We start from the raw sequence: 24253 nt of genomic DNA, 5'->3' as shown, positions 1-24253 counted from the left end.
AAACATTTTCTACAAAAATGGTACAATTACATTATTCTTTTTTCAAAATACTTAACATTTGTGCAATTCTTCTATTAATTTATTGAAATATTAAAAACAATTACATACGAACGTTTTATTGTTCTCTGTATTTTCCCTCAAAGTGCCTTATAACTTAATAATTCTTCTAATTTTTTATATAGTATATAATACATCTAATTCTGAGGTATAAGTTCCCATATATTCTGCAATGTACTAGTTTCTTTAGGTTTCTCTGCAGCAAGACCTAAATAATCTGTAATATTAGGCTTTTTTTGACTTATTCCTTCAGAAAAATAATAACCAAAAACATTTAAATTTTCGATCTGGTTGTCTTCTTTTTCAGAATACTGTTCTATATTTATTTCTCGTTGTAAAGGTGCCTGAAATGAGTTATTAATTAATTATCAAGTAAAAGTAAATTTGTATTTGTAGTGTTACCTCGTGTTCAAATGTATAATCTATGCCAAAAATTGGACATTTTTCAAATGTTTTAAACAATGTTGAAACTTCTTTATATAAAATGTAAAGCTTCTCGGGAGGACTAACTCTGAAACCTAATATATAAGCTCCACTAGATTCTGTACTTACAATAACTAAAGTTGGACCAAATTTTGAATTTTTAATAGTAATCTATTAGGAAAATCAAAACTGTTAAATTCTTTTTTATATATTGATAGTATGTTTTAATACGTTTACTTACATTTGCTATTGTAAAATATGGAATTGATATATTGAACTGATAATTCATATCAGCAAACCACACTAAACGTATATTTGTTACAATAAAAGTTCCAATATTTCCCTAATAAAATATATTATAATGTTTAATTTTTCTGAAATAAAATAATTTTAGTATGTAACCATTGTTTTACCTGTTCTAGTGACAGATTCCAAATATCCTGTAAAGTAGAATGAACTGTTTCCTGTGGCAATAAAGTCAGTTGATTTTCATTCATTATACCACTTCTTAATTTAATTTCTCGATAAATCTTGGATGAAGTGTAAGCTCTGCAATATTGCATTTTTAGAAGAAAATTATAAGATCTATAAACTTAATGTAAATATTTATTATTTGTAGTATATCAATTACAAAACAAATACTTAAAGCTGAGAATAAAACTGTACCTATATATACCAATAACTGATGTATAGTGTCTTGTACTTTTTGAACCTTGATTTGTAAATATAAATTCGTATCTACAATTTCGAAAAGAAGCTAAAATGTATAGTGCTTGCGTATGTCTTCCTTGTAACTACAAAATTAATGTTTTGTTGTAATTAATTTATAAACATAAAAAATATTACATAACATTAACTACTACTACTAACAGTGTGAATAGTTTTAGAATTCACTGTAATAAATGTATTGTACCCAATACCTGTAAAAAATAATCTCATAGAATTGTGCAACTGCTAATAGAAAAAAATTTTAAATAATAAGAATCAGTACTTAAATTGATTCTGGGAAGAAGCAACGAATGCCAGATTACTCTAAGGTTTGTTATTATGAGTCTTCCACTATCGCCTGCATTTCCTTTTGTATCTTCAATTAAATCAAGTTTATCAGCAGTAAACTCTCCCAATCGTAATTGCATGAGACTAAATAAAATTTAATTAAATATATGAATCATTTTTCTTTCAGTACTTTATATAAAATATAAAGAATTTTATCTTTTCCCTTAACAAAAAATGCATATAGAAAGTATAGAATACAACTTTAAATTTTGATACTTCTTTGATAAAATATATGAAGTTGTAATATTTATCTAGCCAAGGCAAACGTTTTACTTATTAAAAAAAAAATAGAAAATACGTGTTACAATAAAATATTAAACAGTTTGAAAAATTATTATTGCAGAAAATATATATATTACATCGGTATATTAAAAACGTGAAAAACATTACTTATAAGAAATATCAAATCGAACTTCATTATCTTGCCACATTTTCATAAGTATACTTTAAAAGAATTTACAACTTTATGGTATCAGTGTAAGATAAATCAATATCGTTGTCATATCTACGATGGAATAACATTAAAAGAAAAATTAAAATACTTTAAAAAATGTTTTTTTATTAACAATTTTCATTTAAATACATTTATAGTGAATTACTTTCGGTAACATGAGCTATACTGAAATCATATTATCGCATCATTCAATAACCTTATAGGGATGTAGAGGGTTAGAAATCAGTACGATCATAGAGGGCACAAAATCATGTGCAAACATTGAAACATATTGACCTAACGTGAGCAAGTTGGAAATCTGTTTCCATTTACATATAAGATATGATATCGTTATTATTGTTTTATATATGTTATAAATGTTCCTAAATTATGGTAATGTTGTAAACAATTTGTCAAAATAAAATAGAATTATATAAAACTATTAAAATGTTAACGATAATAATAATAGTCAAACCATTTTCTTATTTTGAGCGGCGAGAAAAATGAATAAACATAAAATGTCACATTAACAGATAGATACATGTTACATTGCTTATTTTTTTATAAATACGCATTGTAAACTGTTGACAGGTAAATAATCATCAATAAATAATTCGTGTAGGTTAAGGATAGAAAGTATTTCTTCCTCATGAATGTATTTTAAATCTGTACAGGTATTCTTCACTTTTTACATTGACAAAATGAAGCGAGCACGAATAAAAGCTACAGTTACTGTTCCAACAAGACGGAAAACAACTCAAGAAACTACTGTTACTGAATCTATAGCTACAACCGATTCCATTGAAAAAACTGATAATGAAGTTAATGATGTTTCTTTGGTGTTTCAACAACAAATTTCAGAAAATCAGGAAAAGCAAACACAAGAAAACGTAATAGTAACAGAAGAAATACAGAATGAAACGAACAATCAAACTTCTAAAGATGATTTTAAACAAAGTTCTGACGAATCAAGAAAAGAAACATTACAACCTTTAGAAAACACAAATACAACACAACTTGGTAAGTTTAATGGACAATACAATAAATAACTGTTTTTTTCAAGGATGAAAATGAAAAATTATTAGTAATTTATTATATTTAGGTTCTCCTATAAAATTAACGCAGAGTCGATTAAATTTTATGAGGCCAGTACCTAAATTGGATAGCGGTGGTAGAGTAAGAAGAAATAGCATACAGGGAAGCGGTGCAAGTGCAAGTGAATCTGAAGATGATAGTAAAAGAGTAAATTCTACTGTTACCAATCATGTAAAAAATGATTTAGTTCATGCAACCGAAGTTGTTAAGGATAAGGTTATTAATAATACTAAAATGACTAGTTTAACAAAATCAAAAGTTGGTCAGAAGAAACGTGTTTTAGTTTCTGAATCTGCCAGGAAATTAGCTGATGCCAGAAGAGAATTTAATTTAAAGCATGAAAATAAGACACCAGATAGAAGTAAACTTACTATGTATGATCTAATATATTATAATCCTATTACAAATCCTATGAAAAGATCTAAAGAATCTGAAACAGTGACAAGAAAAATTTCAACGTGTCAGTAAGTATCTTAATCTAAGAAGAATTAATATTTTTTGAAGTAATATAACAAAACATTGAACAATTATTCAATATTACAGATCTGAAGAACTTAGAGAAGAAGAAGAAGAAGAAGAAAATGAGGATGATCCATCATCCGCAATGCCTGTACCACAAGTAAAAGTTGGACCGGATGGTCAACTAATAATAGATGAACAAAGTCTTGTTATAGAACAAACCAATACAAAGAAAAATCGTGAAATGTTATCAAAAGAAGCAATCATTGATGATGATACGGGGGGTGGGTTCTATAAAAAACGTCATAAAAGTAAAGAATGGCCTAAATGGGAAACTCTAAAATTTTATAAAGCCCTAAATACAGTTGGCACTGACTTCCTGTTGATGCAAAGTCTTTTTCCAAATCGCACACGTCAGGAAATTAAAATGAAATATAAAAAAGAAGAAAGAATGAACAGAAATCTGGTAGAAAAAGCACTTGAATACCATCAAGAATTTGATATTGAATTACTAGAAAAATCATTAGGTAAATTTTGTAATTAATAACTTTGTATGTGTATATGTAACTAAATTGTAAATTTAATTTATATTTACAGCCACATTGGACAATTTAGAAAGAGAACGTATTAATATAGAAGAAAAGCAAAAACGTGCAGGATCAAAAGGGAAACTAATGAAAAAACTAGACAGAAAGCGAAAATGCAGTAAGCTAAATTGAATCTTAATTTTAAGTATTTATATTTTAGACATTCTTTTCAAATATGAAAGGAACTTAATGATTTATTTGCTATATTTATCACAATATTATGATATTACCAAAAACAAAATTTATACTTGCAGGAATTGTAGCAACTAGTATTGGAGAAATGGATGCATCAGATGAAGAAGAATGTTTGGATTTAATTCAACAGAATGAAAATATAGAAGGTAATGAACATCAACAATCGCTTAAAAAGACACAAAAGAAAAAACGTAAAAAGGTAAAAGACGAAAAAAGAACATCAGAAGCATCTTCAATTGAAACAGAAGATGTTGGATCACTGAGTGTTTGCTCTGGTTTCGATAGCGATACAGAAATTTATCACGTACGACCAACTAGATCTGGAAGATTACCAAAAGTAAAAAGGTTGCAAGGACCAGACATAAATACACTTGATAATGAAACATTGAATTATGAATCAAGTGATCAAGAATCTATACCCCCGAAAAATACTACAAAAGCTTTAGATAACATAATTTTTGAAAATACTAATATTAATCCAGAAACTGATTATGAAAATTCTGATAAGACAGTCATACCAAATATTAATCATGTAAAACCGGGGTCCTTGGTCATTCTATCAAAGGAATCACCAGAGGAACCTGGAAAAAGTGTCTTACAAGTTTACATGGTTAGCTCCAATGTTAACTCTTCGCGAAATATCGAGGAATCCACTGCAACGCCTGTAAATTTGCCACCGGAGCTTTTAGCAACTGTAACATCTAGATTATCAGATATGGAATCAATTGTAGTAAAAGAAGAATATGAATAATTGAATATAAATTATTTATGAGGATATATAACATTAAGAAAATGCTCATTTTCATAAATTAGTACAATGTTACATAATTGATTCATGATCATAATTATTATTTCGCTATCAATCCACAATATTACAATTACATAGCATAATATTTTTTACGTTGCATAGTGAGTTTGCAAAATTGCAATATAGTAAATAAGATTTATAAGACTATGTAAGCTACAAGTTATTATTATATATACATAACTTTTTTATAATTATAATGAGGTGTTCTTACACTAATAATGCTGTGAGGGCATATACAGAATGCTTAATTTAATTAAAAGTCTATCACTAAATTACGGAATTTTATGTGAATTCTCGTTTTCATAGGTTGACTTATAAAAATCTAAACAAGAGAAACAATGTTTTTCGCAGTGTAGGTGATTCTTTGTGATAGGAATAAAAATACTCGTCTTTATATTAATGTATATGTTTTGTTATATTCTGTAAACTTGCACATACCATAAATGCGCAAATTTCCGCAGTCTATTCATTACCTAGTACCTTCTACAAGTTTACAAAATGTTAAAGCTTTGCTCACGTATTATGAAACACTGTATATGCTTGATTATTGCTATTAAAGGAATATTAAGTTATTTTGTTCATTTATATTCTAGCAAATATTGTTCTTTGTTATCAAGCTTGTATATAATGTTTACTTATAATATATACGAAGTATATAAATTAAAAATTTTATTTATTTTGCCACAATTTGTTAGTTGAAGATGTTTTTTAGTATAAATTTTGTACATGAATTAGAAATTGATTTAAGTCATTAATAAAAATATGAATAAATATAAAATTTAAAAATGATAATTTAATAACATAATTCTAATGTATCACATGGTATCCACTTTGAACTTTCCAATGCATCCCACAGATTATAGTCTTGTTCTATTATTTCTCTATTAAGTTTATCAATATCTACAGGAATAGAATGTTCTGTAAAATGAAAGGCAAAGAAAATTATAATTTTATACGTTCTAAAAATAAATTACACAGGTAGAATATTGTTACACAATTAATATAAAATGTATAGAGATCTTCTTACCAATTAATTCTAGTTCATCCTCTTCAGGTTTTTGATCTGATATGTAACTGTTATATCCATCAGATGTAGGTTCACTTTCATAGTAACCCTGTTGCCATGCACTATAACTATTCCAATATGACGATGTATCATAATAATTATAAGCATCCGAATTCATATTTGATGCTGTATAGTCAGATGACGACTGTGGTGGGGTAGATCTGAAGTAACAGAAAAAATCAAATATTAAATATGTACAATTCACACTGTGTAAATATGAATAATGTAGCAAATATTTTAAGTACCCAGATATTTTGTTCCAAGGTCTAGGAACAGCATTACAAATTTTTAGTGATTTTGTTCCTAATCCTCTATATCCATTCATGGTAACTAAACTATTTTTTTGTTCTTCTTCATTAGCAAATCTCACAAAACCATATCCTTTACTAAATCCAGAACTGTCCAAAATTACTTTTGCTGTTCTAATTGAGTTATATTTTGCTGCAAATGCTCTATATAAAGAATAGTCATCTACATCTGTCGACAAATCTCCAACCCAAATACTAAATTCTCTTTCTGCTGCTGGTTTTCCTGTTGTACTAGCATGATTTAATCGAAATCTTACAGCCTAAAGCATAAAAGTAATAAAAATTTAGAGAGATATCATAATTATACGTATAATAAATATTTTATTCTTACCGGATTAGAACCAGGGATTACTTTGCCATTTAATTTATGCATCGCATCAAGTGCCATTTCATCAGTTGGAAAATGTACAAAACAATATCCTGCTGGTTCACCAGTATAACGATTTCTCATAACTTTAACAGTTTGTGGTTGTTCTCCCATTTTATGGAAAGCATTCATTATAAAACTTTCTGTCATATACGGTTCTAACTAAACAATTATATATAAAATATGTAATATGAGAACAGAAGCAAAACTTTAGAATAATTTTTACAATAATAAAATGTGTATTTTTTAAAAATTACAGATAGCTTTTACTTACTCCACCCATCCATAATTGGCACAATACCATTGGTCCTGACATTTTCTTGTTTATGATTATTTGAAATTAACAAAACACTTAGAATTCCATCATGAAACATAAAACATAACAACTCGCAATTTAAATTGTCTGAATAACAACGTATTTAATCTACTTTCTGTTTTCTAAACAGGATTATTCTTGATACAATGTAAAAATGATTTAAAAGATGATGCATACGCAAAGTTAGAAAACATTTAGAACAGGTTAGAATTACAATCTATATACATTGTTTACACAACCTATAATCTACTGTATTTTAAGTAGTAATTACAATTCTTTTATTAACCTTTTTTTATTTTTTAATTTTACAAAATTTAATTTATAACGTGTTTTACACTTACTATATTTTTATATTTTACTAAATATGAATTTTTCTATAGTATAGTTGGGGAAATAATATATACTTGTCACTCAACTACTCTCCAACGAAAAGTATTTTAACTACGTTCTGACTTCTAATTGGTAAAGTATACACCATTACTACAGTCTGCCAATCAGAAATAGATAAAATTTATGCTCTACCATGTAATAGTTATTGTTAACTGAAATAATACTTTTAATGTGAATAATTGAATATAGAGAAATTAAAGAAATTTTTATATTCAATTTTTACGAACTTATACATTTTATTTGTTAGTAAACACTGATAAAACCATAATACTATATTTGATAAAATTGAACAATGGTGCAGTAACTTAATACTTCAGTTTATATCATAAAGGAACACATTATTTTTTAATATTTCAAAATTATTTATTTAATGAAAATCATTTTTATACGTATGCTTTTCTTTTGACGAATGATATTTGCTAGTAAGCACAAGTAAATCATTACAAGTAAAAATAGTTTTTAAAATAATGAAACGCGTAGATTATTACAAGTTGATATGGTATAGGCGTCATCTTTAACGAATATAGTTTTTTCTCCGTAGTGATAATGAATTTTGATATCGCAGCAAATAAACATGGCGCTGATTTGATACTAGAGTTCTTTACTTCGGACAAGCCGCAAGCTTTGTCGCAATTTGCACAAACTCAGATATTTCATTTTTTCATTCTGCTTACATACAAACGAAATAATTTACTGTACAGTGAACGTGTCGTCTATATTCTGAATTGTTTTCGAGAGCGAATCTTTAATAAACCTGCACGTCATACATGTCAAAATGGCCCGGGAATATGATCATTTATTTAAGCTTCTAATAATAGGAGATAGTGGTAAGTGTACGAATTTTTATTTATGTGTAATATGTTTAATGATAAAATTACATTTTTAAAAAACACAATGTTACAGAAAGTTATAGTTTAATTAGGAATTTGTAGAATTTAATTTATTTATCGCAATTAGACTTTGTGTAAAATTATATTTTGTACTTGGTTAATAAAGGTTCAGATATAAATTGGTTCTACATGAATACCCTATATGAACTTTCCTTCTCAAATTTGTATATAAACAATAATATATTAGTACATTCACAATTTAACTTACGTTTATTTTATTTGTAATATAATTTTCTAAATTAATTGAATAATATTTAACATTGCATGAATATAGAGTACATAATTTTTTGCTATTGATCGAATACTTAATTAAAATATTTCATTATTTGTTCATAAATGTAAATTAATTTTTAAATGTAAGGATTTTTAAATATAAAAATATTCTAGGAAACTAAGCAATAGTGAGATAGTAGAACATTTGAATGTTCAAATATACAGTAACTGTATTTTATTATGCAAAATAAATATTTTAATTTTATCGTACAATTACATCTATTTAATCACACTTTCTTCTTTACTTTTTGTTCAAGGTGTAGGTAAAAGTTCATTGCTCTTACGATTCGCCGACAATACTTTTAATGGCAGTTATATAACTACAATAGGAGTGGACTTTAAAATACAAACTGTGGAAGTAGATGGTGAGAGAGTAAAGCTCCAAATTTGGGATACAGCTGGACAAGAACGATTTCGGACAATAACTTCTACTTACTATAGGGGAGCACATGGTGTTATTGTTGTGTATGATGTGACTAGTGGTGACTCCTTTGCTGATGTTAAAAGATGGTTACATGAAATTGAACAAAATTGTGAAGTGGTTAACAGGGTACTTGTAGGAAATAAGAATGATGCACCAAATGAAAAAGTGGTATTAACAGAAGATGCACAAAGATTCGCTAATCAAATGGGAATTCAATTGTTTGAAACTTCTGCTAAAGACAATATTAATGTTCAAGAAGTAAGTAACAATTTCATTTCTGTGTGATAAAAAAGACATTTATACATGTTTCTTCATAGTATATATGAAGACCCATAAATCAACAGCTGTTCTAATGAATTTTAATTCTTCTTTGTATTCAACAAATGTTTTAAATTTTATTTTTGTTCTGACTACTAGCATGTAATAAAAATATTAATTGTAATGTTTTTTTAGTATATTGAATTAATTCCAGCTTATACTAATCTGTTGTATTTAGATGTTTATGGCAATAACACGGCAGGTGCTTAGGACCAAAAAAGAAAGGAAGGAACGACAAGCTATACAAACCAGTGAAACAGTAAACCTGAGAAAAAGCACAAAGCAACATAAAAAGAAATGTTGTTAACAGCAACACATAAGCATGAGATCTGTTATTATATTCATTTGAAATGATAACAGAAGTAAATTACAACAAAATTTACATATAAAATAATACACACCAATGTTTTATAAAACTATTAAGTTTTGTATTTAAATTACATCGAAGATTGTATTCTTATAGAATTATACTTTGATGCTAGTAACATTTAATATACATAGGATGCAAATATTATGAATGTGTAGTATTCATTAAGTAAGAAAAACTTTGTACGCAATTTACTTTCCACTGCTGCATGCTTTTAATGCAGCAAAAAAAACATAAAAAACTATTTGTATTATATAACTTACAAAAAAAATTAGTACAAGAAGATAAAAGAAACGACACAATATAATTGCTTTTTATTTGTGCTTTGTATACCATAACTCATACAAAATGATATAAAGTGGAAGATAAAGTACATTGTACTAAGCTTTATCTAAATTTTCGAAAATAAGAAGAGAAAAGGTATATATGTATATATGTACATATATTATATGTGTTATTAGATGTGTATAATATATAGATGTTTATATATATATATATATGTCTATATATTATATATATTATATATAATATATATAATGCATGTATATATACATGTATATATATATGTATGTATGTATGTATAGTTGTACAAGATTTATGTAATTACGGACAAATTTTTTTAATGAGTTACCATAATAAGAGCTGAATAATGTTAAATACATAACATTTAGTGTTTAATCAATAAGAGGCGATCAATATTATTAACAGATAACTTAGCATATTTTATTGTGTAAGGTTCCTGCGATTTGATGACGCTTTTTAGTGCACTTTAAACAAATTAAATTAAAATAAACAATACGAAGTATTTACGGTATAACAGAGGCAAGCTTTTTATGTGGCACAAGATGAATTACATCACAGTAATTAGAAGTTGAATCAATCTTTTTTGTGGTATATTATTAACACACCATATTTGTTTAGTGTAATAATACGTTTGTACAGTTTGTTCAGTGCTAATGGAATGATAAGAACACATGTGTAAATTTTAGTGTTTATAAATATAATGCGAGCGATCTATATTGTCATAGTATTATAATTTAAATCCTATATATGGTGAAAGCAAGCAATGCTTTTGTAGCCCTTTCGCATTTGTGTACATTTTGGTTTGCATAATTATAATACCGAAATGAAAATCAGTAGTAAAATTATTATTTGTTAAGCATGAAGAAAAAATCTTGATTAAAGCAGGAAAGATAAACATGTAAGTATTCAATAATTTGTTGAAGATGATAGTAAATACAATGTGGATGGAATACTATAAAGCGTGTAACATGTTATATGGGAATATTGTGATGCAGTCGGAAATTAGAAAACAATAAAATACGTTTATAGAAATGTATAGTTCTTGCTTTCTAACAATGTTTAAGCATTTATTTTTGTAAGAGGTACATATAGTGGCATACATTCATATATCGGTACTGTCATTAAATTTTTTAAAATTTATGGTTATAATTATTTGTTACATTATATGTGGTATTCAAGTTTTTATAATTCCTTTAATTCTTTTATTTTAAATATTGACTCTATTCTTGAACTATATGTCACATATGATGTTACACTCAATATATGCTATAGTAATACGATAAATGTCTTCTTTCCATCTGTGATAATAGTTAGGATATCTATCCAGCTGCCGCTGTAATACCGTCACGAATGATACCCTATGAATTAACACAATTGATGTTGTTGCAACTTTTTAATCTGTACAACATATCTTTTTAATATGGCAATGAAGCGGCATCTTACAACGTGTAAATATTCTACTTGCCAGTTTTAGTGGCATATCACAAGTATTCTAATCAATTATATTCGATATTGTTTACTGTTATACAGTTATTAAATAACATTGTAATATGAACTATTATACACTTGAAACTATAAATAAATAAATAGCAGTTTATGTATATACGTAATCATTTTGTATCCCTATTAATTATTTATTACTTGCTATCGTTTGAAATGTATAAATAAGTGGACAATTGATAAGAGCCAAATAAATTTTTTTCGAATCTATGGATATTTATGTATTTATAATTCCACTTTATATGAACGATTCATTAATCATTTTTATTTTAAAAATTCAAGACAAATTAAGTTTATATTAACACAGTTACTAAAAAGAAGAAATGGTGCAACAACCAATACAAAATATTTGCAATACAAGTCATAACAAAATTGTTATAATAGCAAATTTGTTAATTATTCGTTCTTGCTAACTTATAAAACCAACAATTTTATTCTCGAATATGCAATCGTTTAAATTTCATCTATTCAATAATTTTAATATCGTATTATACATATATATTCAGGTCAGTGTAGATATTTTATTTACCTCGGTATTTTATATAAATTATTTGTATCATTAACATTAAACGCGTAATTAGCTTGTAATTTATCCTCACGTAATTTACTATTGATTCGGAAGCGTATTGAATACTAGTCCGCCGTAAAATTTTTATTGAATTCTATATAGAAAATGATTTTATATGTTCCAACGGATTGAAAAAGGTAAAAGAAAAAAGGTTTTCAACCTTGGTTTTATCATTTCATAACATTACAAGAGTCTACAATCTATCCCAATGTTATATTCACAGTCGTCAATGGTTATCTATATAATAACGTAAAGTATCCAGCATATTTTTAACATAATCCATTTCATTTTTAAATTCCCAGGCCCGGCCTTGTGAAAACGAAACACGCATCTCGTCGCAGCTTCCTCGAATAACATAACAGTACATGTTACATTGGTACCTTCATCAATATTATTCCTAAACTCTCTCCGTCAAGGTAGAATATATTTCGTATATTGCCAAGAACGAAAAAGAAACAAAAATTCTTATGTACACGTTTCTTTTGAATCGGTGCAGAATTGCGACGAGCAAAATCGTAGTACAGAAAAGATCGAAAGAAAGGGGTGTAAAGTATGGGACAGGAAGGATCAATCGGAAATTCGAAAAGAGAGAAAAAAAGAAGGGGGGGATAGCACTCGTAGGAAAATTGAAGGAGCTTCTCCTCAGTGGTGGTCGCAACGTGGTTCGCCGTACGCGAGAGGTCCTGCACCCCCCCTACCCGACGAAAACTTAAAAATGCCGCCGCAGCGCAACCCGAATCGATATTCGCCGGCATAGTCACGTGACGCGTGGCCGCGGTTTGCTGGCCAATCGTCGCGCCGCTGGGAGCTCGGTTGCTCCGCCTGTATCGCGGAACGACGACACGACATCTGAGTTTGGGCAACTGGAACAACAGTTCGCGGCTGGCAGCGCACCGGTTCATGTTTTCCCCAACATGTCGGTTTGAAGCTGGTCGCGCCGAGCACTTCTACGGACACGTTTTCACCGTTTGCATCTCCGAGGGAATTTACCGTCGAGCCTGATGGGGATATAGAGCTTTACCCGTTCGTTCGTTCATTCGTCTGTCCGTCGCTGCGAAACCGCATGGAAATTCCCGTCGGTGGTGCCTGTCCGACCAGGGGAACGTAACGGCGATGTGCGTGTCTAAAAAAGAGGTGTTCAGTGTGGCAACGAGCGGGACAGTGTAGAGAAGAAACTGACCGCGGCGGGCGAAAGAGAAGGATCGGCATAGTGAGCGGACGAGGTGGGGCGGTAACAAGCAGAGAAAGAGAAGGAAAAAAGTACTTGTGCGCACACTACACATACAGAGAGGAGGACGCGCGCGCGCGCGCGCGCGTGCTATGTGCCCGTAGATGAATATATACACATATCTCTACGTATATAGAAAGAGACGACGAAGAGAGGGGGGGTTGCGAGGGAGTCTCGAGGCCGGCCAGGTGGGGAGAGACGGGAAGGCGAGGAAACGAGCAAGAGAGAGCGAACAAGGAAACCCGGGAGGAACAAAGACGGACCGAGAAACGTGTAAAAGAAGGGAAACGCGAATTAAAAAATACGCTCTGTCGCGGTGTTCCATGTGCGACGCGATATTTGCGTAAACCGTGAAACAACCGATACGCTGTTCCTCTCTCTGTCTCTTTCTCCGTCTCTTACGTTACATACACACACAGATACACATATACAAACGCACGCATACACATAGAAAACGCATCGCGCAAAATACACAGCAAACATACATACGTACACACGTACACATGCACGCGTACACATTCTTTTTCTTCAACTTTAAAGATATACTGCTCTTCGGTCGAAGATACAAAGCCGTGGTTTTCATCGATGCATCGACATGATCGAGACAACAGCGATGGACTGACTAAACCGTGTCGACTTCGAATTAACGCATCCGTGGAGGGTTACGTTCGTGCAGTGTTCGTATCGGTCGCCGTTCGTGATTCAATAAGAAAGAAAACGGAAAGGAAGAGACGTAAGAGAAAAGCCTCGAGACTGTAACAAAGTGGGGGGACACACACGAAACGGTTGGACAAAGGACGGAGAAAATAAGGAGAATTCTGCCTAAAGAGACTCGCGTAAGACCCCAGTGTGTGCGTGTTTGCGTGTGTGCGTGCGTGTGCATGTGCATGTGGGGCCTGGAGTCCATGTACACATACACCGGTCAACATGGAGGAAAGTCATCTGTTGATGACGGAACTTCCGGCGTTAACGGGGAACCGAGGCACTACGTTGCTTCACCGTTCGGGACACTACTACCAATTACATCAGCCGCACCTGGCGATCCCGACGTCCCAGAATCAGCCGATCCTCTACAACTCGGGTAACGAGGCGCATTATATGAGCGGTACGGTCAGCCTGCCAACGTTCCCGCAAGGTCTGCCCCGGCATCCTTCCGGTCAGGGGAACCGCGAGAGCGTCGCGGCCAGTACCCACATCTCGTGCCTCTATCCCGAGATCCTCGCGTTGATCTTTAGCTACTTGGAGGTTAGGGACAAAGGACGCGCGGCACAAGTGTGTGTCGCGTGGAGGGATGCCGCGTACCACAGGTCGGTGTGGCGCGGCGTCGAGGCCAAGCTGCACCTCAGGAAACAAGCACCGGCGTTGTTCGCCAGCCTGGTCAAGAGGGGAGTGAAGAGGGTCCAAGTGTTATCGCTGAGGCGAGGCCTGGGCGACGTTCTGAAAGGCGTGCCGAACCTGGAATCATTGAACCTGTCCGGCTGTTACAACGTGAACGATTTAGCCCTGATGAAGGCGTTCTCGCAAGAGTACACCACCTTAACCGAGCTGAACTTGTCGTTGTGCAAGCAAGTCTCGGACATCTCGCTCAGCTGGATAGCCATGTATCTGCCGAACTTGGAGCACCTGGAGCTAAGCGGTTGCAGGAACATCACCAACGACGGGCTGTTATGCATAGCGTGGTATCTGAAGAAACTGAAGAAGCTGGAGTTGCGGAGTTGCTGGCAGGTGTGCAACGACGGGATCGCTTACCTGGCGGGCATACATTCTCAGACGACCACTAGTTGTGTAATGAAACAGTTGGCTGGGATCGTGGACATCGATACGGCCGGCGGCAACTTCGCGCTAGAGCAGCTTAACCTGCAGGACTGCCAGCGAGTGTCCGACGAGGCGCTCAGACACATATCCACCGGCCTGACCACTCTCAAGTCCATCAATTTGTCGTTCTGCGTCTGCATAGGCGACACAGGAGTGAAACACTTGGCCAAGATGCCCAGCCTGCGGGAGCTGAACCTTCGGTCCTGCGACAACATCTCGGACGTCGGCATGGCGTATCTGGCGGAGGGCGGGAGCAGGATCTCGTCGTTGGACGTCTCGTTCTGCGACAAAATCGATGACCAGGCACTCGTCAACATCTCCCAGGGACTGTTCAACCTGAAGTCACTGTCGTTGTCCGCGTGCCAGATCAGCGACGAGGGGATCTGCAAGATCGCTCAAACGTTGCACGACTTGGAGACGTTGAACATCGGCCAGTGTAGTAGGTTGACGGACAAGGGGCTCTACACGATCGCGGAGAAAATGAAACACCTGAAATGCATCGATCTTTACGGATGCACCAGGATAAGTACCAACGGACTCGAAAAAATCATGAAACTGCCTCAACTGAGTACGTTGAATCTTGGTCTATGGCACGTGCGGTGATGGCTTTTTCTAAGCAGTATTCGCGTCCTTCGTGAACGGGCAAGGTGTTTCCTTGCTCTTTCCCTCGACGACGGTGTATCCAGGTTTCTCTTAACCGTCGCTTTTCACGATTCTCGAGAGTTTTCGGCCAAAGGACACCTTCGTTCCAATTTTCTTCGCAATGCGATCGCATAACGTTCCTGTTTACGCGTAACGCTTCTCGGCCCTCGTCTTGGCCCCCCCCGGCGTTCAGGGTCCACGACGATCCGGGGATCTAGTAGACACGCCGTGTAATTCCGATTTTGTCGTTTCTTTGCTCGATCGTTGCGAGATCTGAAAACGGACTCGGCCGTTGCTCTTCAATGTCGGAACCATTTTAGGGAAAACGAGACTTTTCATTTTCGTCAGAAATGCATTTTCGAATCGTTCAACACTCCGCTCATCGTATACACTTGTTACTGAGTAATGTAGGGTTAATGATGCAATGTCTTACGTGTTAATCGTGCCACTAGTTGAGACGTTTCTTCTTAATCTTATTCTTATCCCCCCTCCCCCCGTTCCTGTTCCTTTTCCTTCTTCTTCTTCTTGTTCATTTTGTAGAAACCTTTGACCGAGCAGAACTCGTTCTTATTTCGTTTCCATGTTTCCAAGCTGTTCCTACATGTGCACCATGGCTACGTCCGGACTCGATCTTTGTCGATTATCTAGACGAATCGTTCGCAGCGACGATCTTATTCGCGAAACACGCAGCGAATAAGGTATCGCCGTGAATCCCAGCCGCTGCGATCGGACACGCTAATCGCATTGCAACAGAGAATATCAGACATTGTTTTCCAATTATTCACGTCGAGATTACAACGATTGTAACGTACGACGAGTAAACTAATAGAACGACAACATTTTGTTTACTGGAAAAGTGTAAATCACATGATTCGCGGTATCGGCTTAGCATAATCACGATGAGAATGATATCCGGTCTTGTTATTTTTTTTTTTTTCATTAAAACCACAAAATGACAGTGATACACGCGATATTAGGTGGGATCACCTCGGATCGAGTCTGGACGATTTCAAGAAGTTGGAACCCATTTACAATTACCAAATGACTCCGAGTAAGCGGTAACGTCGAGCGGTGTTGCCATTTTAAATTGATTTACCAACTTCACCGGGAACGATCCATAGATCAACCTGTTCCCGTTTGATCTTACTCGTTTTCCGATACATCCGATAGTTGTAAATGAACTTCGGAGACCATGTTTGCGTACAGTCAAGTGTACGGATGCGTTCCGGGCCGAAATCCGGAATTCCCCGTCTCCGCGGCCATTCCGCTGATATCTTCGAACCGCTCGCGTCTCATTTGCGCCCGCTGCTACCAAGAAACACCAGTCTCTGCCGTGTCACCGTGATAGCGATCGCGGACGAGCCACGAGCGATTCGAGGAGGAACAACACGGGTCGGAGTCGTGGAAACGGTGGAACGTTGGGTTTTCAACCGGGGTCGCATCGTCACAATCCGTTGGAAAATGTTTGTTCTTTGCCCAAACCGAGCGACAATTTAGCCAAAGCATTATTTTATTATTTCCAATGGTACACGTGCAAGTTCTTCATCAAGTATATGTTTAAAGTAATCCGCGCGCGCGCGTAGGCATGTCGTGTGTGTCCGATGCATATGTGTGCGAATGTATGTGCGTGCGTATGGCATACCCTTGCTACGAAAACCATAACATGTTACCATGAGAGCTGTGCATGTTTGGACCTAGAAAATAATGGGCCTTATTCGTAACAATTTGGTTGGTCTCTGATCGGAGATGTTGGTGTTGCAAGTAAGGATAGCAGTTGTGTTACGAACGTCTAACATTGAACTTCCTCCACGGTCAGATCAACAAACCGATCGTTGAAAGTCGTTGAAGTCATCGTATAAGAGTCTCCGGTGTTGTAGATCCAAACATTTTAGTTCCTTGCAAAATACTTTGCTCGGTGTCAATTAAGGCAGTAAACTGCACAATAGCCGAATGAGCTTGAAGCACACGCAAACTTAAATATGTTTTTCCTATTTCGTCTCACCCTCTCTCACACCCTCTCTCTCTCTCTCTCTCTCTCTCTTTCTCTGCCTCTCTTTTGTCTTTTAAACGATTCTGCGTGCAATTTACGTCGATTCGCACGACTTACTCTTGCGCGTAGGATCGTCTGTTTTCTCAGATTTTCATGGCCCTGTGTGTGTATATACGTATACGTTTACGGAATGTTACGTCTACGCGCGCGTGTACATTTATTTCGAAGGGATTTCGCTGTTAAGTTTTAAATATAGGTCACGCCTTGCTTCTGTCCATGGTAAATAGATCGATACCACCGTTCTGATTCGAAATTTTGCGAGCCGCTGTCTCAGATTTTTCGATTCGTGTGCCTTCTGTGACGATATTGTTGAACCTTTAATTATTCGTTCGGGCAGCTACGTTTATTTTGTACAATTATTTTGTATGTTACACCAAAGAGTACGAAAGGAGAGCCATTGTGATCGTCTGTTTCGTTTTTGTTTTGTCGCGATTCGATTGCTATGTCACCGGCTTCATTTTAACGCATTACAGTGTTTACTCTAGTATTGCTCGCTTTCCAAGCACACCGGCACCAACACTTTCTACAAAGTTACACGGTGTATATCCCCTTGTGATCCACTCCGAACCGAAACGAAACGAAACATTCTCCACACGGGAAGCACACGTCTACAATGCTCGGCCGCCGTGAATTATTGGAGTAAATACTGTACTCGCTTCAAAAAAACGCTTTTTCCTTGATTAACTTGTAAGCCTTTGAACGCAGTGTTTAATTGGTACAGAAGTTACTGATTTTCATTTCTTTTCTTTTACCATTATTATTATTATTCAAGGTAGGCGACTCGGTTGTACGTTTCTTTGTATTTCATGCGAGTTACGCGAGGACACGTATTTTTTATTGACGGAAAGAAAGGAAGGAAGAAAAGAAATGCGTTAGGATAAACAAGTGAGAATCGAGCGAGAAGACGGGTGAAAGACGTGCGCGAGAAGTAGCAGAAAAAAAAAGAAGTTTAGTTGAAAGTACGTTAACCGATTGAATATATAGCGAATTAAAACAATATTGTAAACAATAGGAGTTGAAGAAAGCACATAGGCGTTAAATTAGAGCGAGGTAGAGCCTGAACAACGTTAAATTTGACGCCGGTTCATTTGTATCGATTTCAAATTTCCCGCCGAACCGCGGGGCAGGGATTGAAGGCGTAGGGAACGGGCTGCGTTGTTCTTACGTTACGACTGACAAATTCGATTGTTCGATGACGGTTCGAGCCCGAGTTGGGAATAGAAAAGAGATAAGACAATAATATTTTTAAACGACATTGTTTTATGTCATTTTATTGTCTAAAGGCGTCCTTCCATGAACCGAGGTTTGTTATTGTTTCGAACGAACAGAAATTTTCAGTTGAGAGAGAAATTGTACTCGGTACATCGTTTCCCATTTTTCTTTCTGTTTTTTTGTTATACAATTTAAGCCATTGTTTCGAATATTGTTTTGATTGAGTCGAAAGTGCAATAGACGGAGAATTCATTCAGTTCGAAATTGTTGTATTTAGTTTTAATTGTGTCTCGTAAAGGAGATCGGTTTCTGTTACTCGAGTTGCTGGCATTGCATATCATTTTGTCGAAAAACAACTTCCCTCTCTTGGAAGCGGTTTTACAAAAAAAAAAACAAAAAAAAACGAGGAATATCTTCTTCCTCTTTTTCTTCTTCTTCTTCTTCTTTTTTTTAATAACTTTTTACGTCGCGTATTCTACTCATTTCAAATTTCAAAGTTGCGTTAAGTGCAGTTTTCAATGTAGCGATATAACGTTACGGTTATTCTCAAGAAACTCGAAACTCGACACACGCGCTCTGGAATTTTATATCAACTCGCTGTTCTCGTTGGACGCTGATGCAGCGAAATGTAACTATGTTTGTTAACCGTTTGTAATATATTGTTAATACAATTCTTTTTATACTGGTACAAATGAAAGTTGAGTTTTTCATTCCCGTCATACTCACGCCCACAGTCGAACAAAGAACACGTTCATGAGTTTTGTTTTCTGTTTTCTTTTAGTTATAATTGAACGATAGCATCAGCTTCTTATATGAAGGTCGCCATTTTGTTTTCTTTAAGCGACATCGATCGATTTGTAAGATATTTGTTTGACATAACTGCATCAGCGTCGTATTGGCAGCACACTTGAATGAGAATAATAAGATTTTGGACGTACCGTATCTTGCAGTCACAAAGTACAAACGATTCTGTACCGGTCCCCTTCTTTTTTTACAATATTTGCCCTCTTTGATAGCAAAGATCGGAGGTATCTCTGTTTGCAGATCGTTAGAGACACTTTCATTATCTCCGCGAAAACGTAACATTTGAAACAATGAGAGACTTCTATCTTGTGCCATACTTTGTATAAAATCTTCTATCTGTAGATTGTCTGTAGTTCAGTATTATATCGGAGGCAGCTCTTTTCATGATGTGACAGCAAGGCAACAATATTATTCGTTGCTCAAGGTACTCGTCTAGTTTCTTAATCGTGAAGTCTCGCCGTATTGGTGGAACTTCTACTAGGTTGGATCGGAACTTTTTCACTTTTATGTTTATTCATTTAATATTAACAAATTTATCATGTAATACGTTTAGACAAGGACTATTCTGTTTATTACTTCGTTATTTGCAGAGATAAGTTCGCTTTTTACAATTACCATTCATGAGTCATAAAAAAAGTAATGCAAGAATGACAGGAATATAAATCAAAAATATATGTGCACACATGCAATTGTGATAGTATTTTATAAATAAAAATGACTATTTTTCTAAAAGCACTTTCTTAAAATCATTTTCAATCAAATATTTTCCTTTTCCTTATTTCCAAATTTGGTACACGTATCAAACATTGTCTCTGCCACAAAATTCTGTGTTAACGAAAGGTGAGTATATGCACCACAATTATGTATATTTTCGTTGTGTTACAAAATATTTCATGAAGGTATACATTCAATGTGCATGTTATTATTTTAATTAATGACAATAACTAATAACTATCACAATGTTAAAGTTTACTTTATTTTGTCACTGGTTCTATAAAAAATAATAGAATTTTTCTACGATAACAGCTTTGTTTTAGTTACTGTTATGACTTTAAACTAATAAGTCATTTTATTGTCACGTCTAAACTTTATGTTAGATAAATAAAAAGTGTTACTCCTTACAAGCATTTATGCGATTACATATATTTCAAGTCTTGTGCAATGCACTGGACGGTCTGTTCGATATGTGAAAGGATTCAGGGTGTAACGACTTTTGATGCCTTATAGTATAAACAGAAAATACAAACTTGGATTGTGTATTATTGTTTGAGTTCATAAGAACTTTTAATTTTAGGCAACGACATGCTCATGAGGGTTTCTGACAATAGTTCTCTCTATTAAATCACATTCATCTCTAATAGCAGTAAACAATATTGTTATTACCATGTTAAGGTATTCCATTAGTGTCTTCTTGAATTACTTGGTAGTATGTTTTTGGTTGAAAACTTGGTAGTTGGGAATTATTACTAAATTGTCATTAATTCTATCAATTTATATTTAATTTTATCTTGTCTTCCATTTTACATTACTTAAACCTTTTTATTACTCTTAAAGTAGAAATCTTATATTTTGTTTTTTAAAATCTCACAAATATACATAATCTTAACCATTCTGCAATTTATGATACTATTAGAAATGGAGAAAACAAAATGCACAGAAAAAGTCAATGTACTGGAGTAGATTATACTTTTTCAGTAATTAATGATGTTAGAAATATTAATAAAAAAAAACGAATTATTATAATTTGTCTTTGCATGTATCCTCTTTCAAAGGGGCAGTGGCAGGATAATAATTATACAATGAATATTTTTACTTCGTGCAGGAATATTTGCTACAGCAACTATTTCATATTTAATAGATTAAAGATCACAAGTAAAGAAGTATACGATGAACGAAGTCAGTTGATTCTAAATACGCACATGCCGCAATAAAAGATTTTAATAAACTTCTGTATTGTATAACATAAAATACGTGTTTCTAATTCTGAAAGCAATATATGGATTCTATAACGAAATTAAGTGAAATTAAAATATCGATTTTCTCGTCGATCAAAACAAATGACAACGACAAGGGTATTTTTCTGCTATGACACACCTGTTTCATTCTAAACATTTTTTAGTCCTTGTGTTCGAAGATTCAACGCGAAAATCATTTGCGAACTTTTCATTAGTCTCATGAAATGTATATATATACACACAATCGTCTTGACATACGTAATAAATGTAAATTGTACCTCGTGAAAGGAAAAAAAAAACATCGAATGATATGGTGTGAAGTTGTACGCACTAGGGAAATCTCTCTGTTTATGCTCGATTAAACAATTTTTAGTGGGAGTCACTGAAAAACATATCTGAAAATATACACAGGTTGTCCCGTAAAATGTACTGCCAATCGAGAGGGGATGATATCAAGCGAAGAAATGAACGGGAAGTGTAGAATAAATTGTATAGGAGAATGGCTCTCTCCGATTGCTAATGCTACTTACAGGACACCCTGTACAAACGTACATCAGATTTTTCTTTTATGCGAGCGAAAAGACTGGCAAAATGCAACCGAACCAAAAATCCTCCTCCGTTAAAGAAATTTTATTAGCTAAATATACGCTACACATATACTCGAGTGTGTTAAAGGTTACAGATTACGCATCTTCGCCGTCTAAGGCTCTTAAACTAAACGCATCGCATACAAATTGTGTATACTTAGTGAATAACGTTCATGCGTTCTGTTGAGACTATTTTGTCGCGGAGTCAACGAAAGAAACGACATTGTAATTACCTATTGTAAATATTTGACGACAAATGTGTTAGTGAATATACACATACAATGTAACTGTAAATATCTAACACGAGGAAAATGTTTGTTAAATATAGAATACGTTACGTTTTTCAAAAAAGTATTCATTTCTTCTCATCCCCTTCCCTTCGACCGCTGAAAGGTGTTTGACAAATAGCAGCTACGACAAGTGTTGATAAGGTAAGTGCTCGACAATTTATGAAAACATCACCACAGTTGCTTCATAATTAATTAGGCCCGATATAACCAATGCCTTCAATCAAAATTTTGATTTGTATAATCAATCGAACAATTTTATTTTATCAATCATGTATTTAAATTACAATGTATGGTTTAGGTAATAATCTTCTTCGGCAAATTGTATTTTATAATTAGTATCGATTCTTATTTGAATAATTTTTCATTGGGTCGGGGAACTACAATCATGTGGCCCATTCATTTAGATAATAACCACCGTCCCCGAAATGAAAAGCGATTAGATTCATTGAAGATGTTATGAAATTATATAAACGTTAAGTTCCGTCGAAGTTCTGGTAATAGTGGTAAGTGATTATTTGAAAATATTCTAAAGAAAGCGAAGAAGCTGAAAAAAATAGGTAAAAGCTAGGGGGTGCCTAATGAAAACGACTTCTTAAGAATCTGAAGCAATAAAGGGCATTTGGCGCAATGAAGAAAGCGACCGGATGAATATTACGGTTCTAGAAAAATTTAGAGTACCCGCATGAATATCTTAATTGGTCTTCGGACTCTTAATCCGAAAGACCTACAAGTTCCTCCATCAAAATACGTTTCAATAATAAAATTCCAGACACAAAGCACACGGCTTCGCGCGTACAGAATAAAATGAAAACAAAAACAACAGTTTACAACGTGAAACTTTCCTAACGGATGCTCCCTTTAGAACGAAAGCCCCCGAACATCGCAAGAACATTGGGTAGAAGCCCGGTACCGTTCTTCGTATTTTTTCGCGATAAAATATTCCGTTCCTTTTTCGTTTTACGATTAATATCCCACGATGAACGTTCAACTTAGACCTGCGCCTAGGATTTTCAGTGAGAAGCAAGGCATGGGTCGAGGAGGGTTAAACGAACCTGTTAGAATTTCGTTTTTTCAAAAGGGGCTGTACAGTCGAACGAAAAGAAATCCGTGAACTACCTGAGAAGGGACAAATCCCTCGTGCCGCATGTGATTAAGTCCTTTTCACAGAGTCACGGAACTCGAATCAGCCGAAAGAGAGGAAGAAAAAAAAAAGGAGAGGGACAGAGAGTGAGACAGAGAAAGACCGAGCAAGGAAAGGCTCGGGCCAGGGCCTGGGTTCCATGGTAGAGGTATTGTGCACATTCTTCGAGACAAAAGCGCGAGCCAAGGAGTGAACCAGCTAGGTGCAGGATAGAGGTCTGGCGCAGCAGGAGCAGGGGAGTGTTGAGGGATGGCAGAGGGCGGAAGAGAAGCGCGGACATTCATCACAAAGCAGGGTGCTCTAGGGCGAACAAGTAAGCGGATTCG

The 24253-nt window shown here is 34.3% G+C and overlaps 5 protein-coding genes across 14 annotated transcripts; 3 read left to right on the top strand and 2 right to left on the bottom strand.

The window, feature by feature from the left end:
* Positions 1–49: 49 nt before the first annotated feature.
* BBS5 (Bardet-Biedl syndrome 5 protein) lies at positions 50–2207 on the bottom strand. 4 transcript variants are annotated; one of them, XM_031991136.2, is made up of 8 exons: positions 1927–2110; positions 1472–1620; positions 1351–1400; positions 1147–1274; positions 894–1029; positions 722–823; positions 460–651; positions 50–401 (listed from the first exon to the last, which is right to left on the bottom strand). In XM_031991136.2, the coding sequence occupies exons 1-8, from the start codon at positions 1971–1973 to the stop codon at positions 195–197; spliced, it is 1011 nt and encodes a 336-aa protein (XP_031846996.1). In that variant the 5' UTR covers positions 1974–2110; the 3' UTR covers positions 50–194. The 4 variants fall into 4 exon arrangements, with proteins under 4 accessions (XP_031846996.1, XP_031846998.1, XP_031846997.1 ...); XM_031991138.2 differs by lacking the exon at positions 1927–2110 and adding an exon at positions 2136–2207 and having other exon boundaries at positions 184–401; XM_031991137.2 differs by lacking the exon at positions 1927–2110 and adding an exon at positions 2120–2203 and having other exon boundaries at positions 184–401.
* Positions 2208–2236: 29 nt separating this feature from the next.
* Bdp1 (transcription factor TFIIIB component B'' homolog Bdp1) lies at positions 2237–5614 on the top strand. Of its 2 annotated transcripts, XM_031991129.2 has the most exons (6): positions 2237–2362; positions 2644–2989; positions 3072–3528; positions 3608–4050; positions 4121–4228; positions 4365–5614. In XM_031991129.2, the coding sequence occupies exons 1-6, from the start codon at positions 2360–2362 to the stop codon at positions 5054–5056; spliced, it is 2049 nt and encodes a 682-aa protein (XP_031846989.1). In that variant the 5' UTR covers positions 2237–2359; the 3' UTR covers positions 5057–5614. The 2 variants fall into 2 exon arrangements, with proteins under 2 accessions (XP_031846989.1, XP_031846990.1); XM_031991130.2 differs by lacking the exon at positions 2237–2362 and having other exon boundaries at positions 2671–2989.
* Positions 5615–5769: 155 nt separating this feature from the next.
* Secp43 (tRNA Selenocysteine associated protein) lies at positions 5770–8198 on the bottom strand. Of its 6 annotated transcripts, XM_076366644.1 has the most exons (7): positions 8049–8198; positions 7512–7657; positions 7129–7205; positions 6819–7016; positions 6425–6747; positions 6141–6340; positions 5770–6031 (listed from the first exon to the last, which is right to left on the bottom strand). In XM_076366644.1, the coding sequence occupies exons 3-7, from the start codon at positions 7168–7170 to the stop codon at positions 5907–5909; spliced, it is 888 nt and encodes a 295-aa protein (XP_076222759.1). In that variant the 5' UTR covers positions 7171–7205; positions 7512–7657; positions 8049–8198; the 3' UTR covers positions 5770–5906. The 6 variants fall into 6 exon arrangements, with proteins under 6 accessions (XP_076222759.1, XP_076222763.1, XP_076222762.1 ...); XM_076366648.1 differs by lacking the exon at positions 7512–7657; XM_076366647.1 differs by lacking the exon at positions 8049–8198 and having other exon boundaries at positions 7457–7791.
* A 39-nt stretch (positions 8199–8237) lies between these two features.
* Positions 8238–11747, top strand: Rab35 (RAS oncogene family member Rab35). The gene is made up of 3 exons (XM_031991144.2): positions 8238–8387; positions 8981–9405; positions 9644–11747. Exons 1-3 carry the CDS (start codon positions 8336–8338, stop codon positions 9770–9772), a joined length of 606 nt encoding a protein of 201 aa, XP_031847004.1. The 5' UTR covers positions 8238–8335; the 3' UTR covers positions 9773–11747.
* Positions 11748–13022: 1275 nt separating this feature from the next.
* Ppa (F-box and leucine rich repeat protein partner of paired) lies at positions 13023–22841 on the top strand. The gene has a single exon (XM_031991128.2). It carries the CDS (start codon positions 14359–14361, stop codon positions 15847–15849), a length of 1491 nt encoding a protein of 496 aa, XP_031846988.1. The 5' UTR covers positions 13023–14358; the 3' UTR covers positions 15850–22841.
* Positions 22842–24253: the final 1412 nt, after the last annotated feature.

Source organism: Nomia melanderi, chromosome 4 (assembly GCF_051020985.1).
Source record: "Nomia melanderi isolate GNS246 chromosome 4, iyNomMela1, whole genome shotgun sequence".
NCBI classification, from domain to species: Eukaryota; Metazoa; Arthropoda; class Insecta; order Hymenoptera; family Halictidae; genus Nomia; species Nomia melanderi.
The sequence above is the reverse complement of the archived record's forward strand: the minus strand, read 5'-3'. Positions and strand labels throughout refer to the sequence as shown.

What these genes read in the sequence shown, in the direction of transcription:
- Bdp1 (XM_031991129.2), top strand. An exon ending in AGAAAAATTTCAACGTGTCA is followed by an intron (nt 3,529 to 3,607) that starts GTAAGTATCTTA and finishes TCAATATTACAG; the next exon opens with ATCTGAAGAACTTAGAGAAG. An exon ending in AGACAGAAAGCGAAAATGCA is followed by an intron (nt 4,229 to 4,364) that starts GTAAGCTAAATT and finishes TTATACTTGCAG; the next exon opens with GAATTGTAGCAACTAGTATT.
- Rab35 (XM_031991144.2), top strand. Translation starts at nt 8,336, where the DNA reads ATGGCCCGGGAATATGATCATTTATTTAAGCTTCTAATAATAGGAGAT. An exon ending in TCTAATAATAGGAGATAGTG is followed by an intron (nt 8,388 to 8,980) that starts GTAAGTGTACGA and finishes TTTTTGTTCAAG; the next exon opens with GTGTAGGTAAAAGTTCATTG. An exon ending in ACAATATTAATGTTCAAGAA is followed by an intron (nt 9,406 to 9,643) that starts GTAAGTAACAAT and finishes TGTTGTATTTAG; the next exon opens with ATGTTTATGGCAATAACACG.
- Secp43 (XM_076366644.1), bottom strand. Translation starts at nt 7,170, where the DNA reads ATGTCAGGACCAATGGTATTGTGCCAATTATGGATGGGTGGA. An exon ending in CCTTGGAACAAAATATCTGG is followed by an intron (nt 6,341 to 6,424) that starts GTACTTAAAATA and finishes CTGTTACTTCAG; the next exon opens with ATCTACCCCACCACAGTCGT. An exon ending in GGATGAACTAGAATTAATTG is followed by an intron (nt 6,032 to 6,140) that starts GTAAGAAGATCT and finishes TTCATTTTACAG; the next exon opens with AACATTCTATTCCTGTAGAT.
- Ppa (XM_031991128.2), top strand. Translation starts at nt 14,359, where the DNA reads ATGGAGGAAAGTCATCTGTTGATGACGGAACTTCCGGCGTTAACGGGG.
- BBS5 (XM_031991135.2), bottom strand. Translation starts at nt 1,954, where the DNA reads ATGAAGTTCGATTTGATATTTCTTATAAGTAATGTTTTTCACGTTTTT. An exon ending in CACGTTTTTAATATACCGAT is followed by an intron (nt 1,621 to 1,895) that starts GTAATATATATA and finishes AATTTTATTTAG; the next exon opens with TCTCATGCAATTACGATTGG. An exon ending in GGAATCTGTCACTAGAACAG is followed by an intron (nt 824 to 893) that starts GTAAAACAATGG and finishes ATATTTTATTAG; the next exon opens with GGAAATATTGGAACTTTTAT.